We start from the raw sequence: 3,213 nt of genomic DNA, 5'->3' as shown, positions 1-3,213 counted from the left end.
TGTGTGTGTGTGTGTGTGTGTGTGTGTGTGTGTGTGTGTGTTGTGTACCTGTCAAAGGCTTCTGTTCCTTTTTTCAGGCCTGGAAAACTTTCAGCCTTATTTTTAAAAGCACCCACTGATGAATCATGACTTCACTCAGTGGAAAATGCCCCGAGAGATATGTCAGAGAGAAAAAAAAATCCCACTAGGATATAAGCTGCAACTGTTTGAGATATGACTAGATGCTAAATAGATAGCTAAGACACATTGTGTTAGTTAATCTTTCCTCAAACTAATGATCCAAGGGACAACACTTGGTGAGCCACATTTTCCACTTTTCCATATCAGTGAGTCAGGAACCGAGCAGATGAAATGGAAATAAGTATTGAACAGTCTCACCTGTGTTCCTTGGGGACCCAGCGGACCTTGCGGCCCTCTGACACCCTGCAAACCCTGAAATACAGCCAAATGCATGAATTCACTTGGATGAATTTACAGTAATGACTGAATGGTTATAGATTCAGAGAAAGAGAGAAAAAGAGAGAGAGAGGTAGAGAAAGAAAGAGAAAATGTGAGCTACTGATATACCTTTGGTCCCGGTGGACCGTTGGGCCCTGGTACTCCAATGTCGCCAGGAAATCCCTTGCAAAAAACAAGATGAATGAATTATTATTATACGTTATGATTATTTTGCCTGCCATGAGTGAGTAACTGTTGGAGTTTGAGCCCACACATAAATTTGAACTCATTGCATCTCTGTACAGGAGGGGTAGTAATTATACTGCATTTAAATTTGCAGCTACAAAGCTTTTCCTATTTGTATGTTGATGTACTAGAGCGGCTCCATAAATCTGTATCAGACAGACAGAGGGGTGGGGGCCTTTCTTGACTATATAGGCAGGCTCATTGAAAATTGATCTAAGGATAGTGATGGACTGCTAAGGAGCTGATAGAAGCTGATTACAATCGGGCACCCCTGCCATGACACATTCACTGGCCTATGTGACCTATTGTCATGTTACACTCATGACTGCAGTGTGTCTTTGACATTTTCCATGCTTTTCACGTACAATGATGCGACAAAAGGGGAGGTATTCTACAGAGCATCCAAAGCACGGACATGCTGGAGGGAGATTCCAAAACAGGGAAAGCAAGGGACAAAAGATAAAAGTTGTTTTGATGAAATGTGTTACCTTATATTACATTAGGTGACATTACGCTACATTAAATTCAAAGGTTTTGGGGCTAGTGGGAACATTGAAATTATGTCAGTACTATTTAATTGAAGTATAAATAGTTTAAACATATGCCAGTGTGCCCTAGTAAAGTTTCAATTTCCAATTTTCTTATATTTATGTTTGGTTGAACAACACTGTATAACACTATAAAATTAAACCCTTAATATTTTAATAGGACTAAAAGTCTAAATGCCATTTTACTGTTCTTAGAGCCATCTCATTTAATCACCCTGCAGGCCATTTAAAGTAAATGGTTATATTCAGCAAATATCATGGCAATGACCTGGTAGTGCAATTGGCCTGTGTAATCACAAACTAATCACAAACTATATAATATACAAGTTCAATTTTTGAGAAGGTAAGGTCATAAGATCATTGAAAGGTCATCTAATGACCAAAGTAAAAAATACATCATCATGTTCTGTTTGGTTATGCTCATTGTTTCCCATTTCAACACGTTCAAGACATTTTTTTTGGCAAAAGAGGAAAGGTCATGGAGTCACAAAAATCAGTAAGTTTGTCCTCTTGTGTGCTACCTCTGGTCCTGGAGGCCCATGTGGTCCTTGTGCCCCCATCTCACCGATTTTACCCTGTTTAAAATACACAAAAGCCACCTTAATTATAATGTGTTCCTTCTGTCGAAATACAGGTAAAGCATTCTGTTCCTTCATCGAGTATGGATCAGAATAATGCTGACTGACTCAATGTGATGCCACAGAGCAAGTAACCAAGTAAGCACTGATACACGTTGGACACTTGACCCTGAATGGTGCTCTCGCTCTCTTCCTTTTTCTCTCTCTCTCTCTCTCTTTTTTGATTATTTTTTGGGGCATTTTCTTTTTATTAGATAGTGACAGTGGATAGACAGGAAAGATGGGAGAGAGATGGGGGACGACACGCAACAAAGAGCCACAGGTCAGACTCAAACCCGGGCCTACATGGGGGCGCACGCGCCTACGTGAACTAGAGGTTGGCCTCTTTCTCTCTCTCTCTCTCTCTCTCTCTCTCTCTCTCTCTCTTTCTCTCAATTCAAAGAGGCTTTATTCTCACATTGAAACATAGTATTGCTAAAGCACATAGTACACCAGGGAAATGTGCCGTTTTTCGATGCAAACAATAAAACAATACGTTAACAGTCATGCAAAAGCAACAATTATGTCAACGTTAACAACAGCAATAACATAACTGATGGATATCATTAACAACATGAAAATAATAATAATACAGTAGTAGTAAATAGAGATTGTGTGTGTTTGTTTGTTTGTGTGTGTGGCTCACTCACTGTTCCTCAAAGTGTGGCAGGTACCGACTGCGGCTCTGAGTGTGCTCTCCCAACAGGATTGGCATTTTGTTTGTGTTATGGTTATGTGGTCAAATTCAGGATGCTTGTATTTGAATTTTGGGATATATGTAGTTCTGATCATTCCGAGGACTGTGCTAACTTGGAACTACTTCATAGAGAGAGACATGTATTCCACGTCTTGCTTCCTTCATTGGAGCTCAATACTGGCAATTGTACAAATAAGCTGGTGTGTTGTGAATGCGACTGAATTGACTTCAGTTTACAAGCAAACAATAAATAGATTCCAGATCTCATTGTGGTAGACTGCGTTTACTTTACAAAACCTGCATAAAATGGCATGCATGCATGCACACACACACACACACACACACACACACACACACACTCACACACAAATTTACAAACACTCATGAACACGCAAACGCACAAACTAATACACCTTCAGTAAAGTCTACACATGCACCCTCGGCTGCACAGATGCATACACACTCACACTCACATACCGGTGGTCCTGGTTTCCCTCTTAGCCCGGCAGGACCAGGTGCACCAGCAACACCCTGAAAGAACAAGGCATAACAATCTCAAACTGGTCTTACACACCCTTTGTGTGTTAGTGTGTTTGTCTTTATCCATCTTCATATAACTGAATTCATGCCTGGATCTTTGTGTGTGTGTGTGTGTGTGTGTGTGTGT

General features: G+C 40.5%; 1 protein-coding gene across 1 annotated transcript in view; it reads right to left on the bottom strand.

Annotated features, from left to right (window-relative positions):
- The window catches only part of col24a1 (collagen type XXIV alpha 1 chain), a 92,609-nt gene that overhangs the window by 43,390 nt on the left and 46,006 nt on the right, over positions 1–3,213 (bottom strand). Inside the window, exons 18-21 of the mRNA XM_032525635.1 lie at positions 3,024–3,077; positions 1,754–1,807; positions 568–621; positions 379–432 (exon numbers count right to left, since the gene is read on the bottom strand). Of these exons, the coding sequence (XP_032381526.1) occupies positions 379–432; positions 568–621; positions 1,754–1,807; positions 3,024–3,077 (216 nt within the window). The remainder of the gene's footprint in view (positions 1–378; positions 433–567; positions 622–1,753; positions 1,808–3,023; positions 3,078–3,213) is intronic.

Source organism: Etheostoma spectabile, chromosome 9, assembly GCF_008692095.1.
Source record: "Etheostoma spectabile isolate EspeVRDwgs_2016 chromosome 9, UIUC_Espe_1.0, whole genome shotgun sequence".
In the NCBI taxonomy this organism is placed as follows: Eukaryota; Metazoa; Chordata; class Actinopteri; order Perciformes; family Percidae; genus Etheostoma; species Etheostoma spectabile.
The sequence above is the reverse complement of the archived record's forward strand: the minus strand, read 5'-3'. Positions and strand labels throughout refer to the sequence as shown.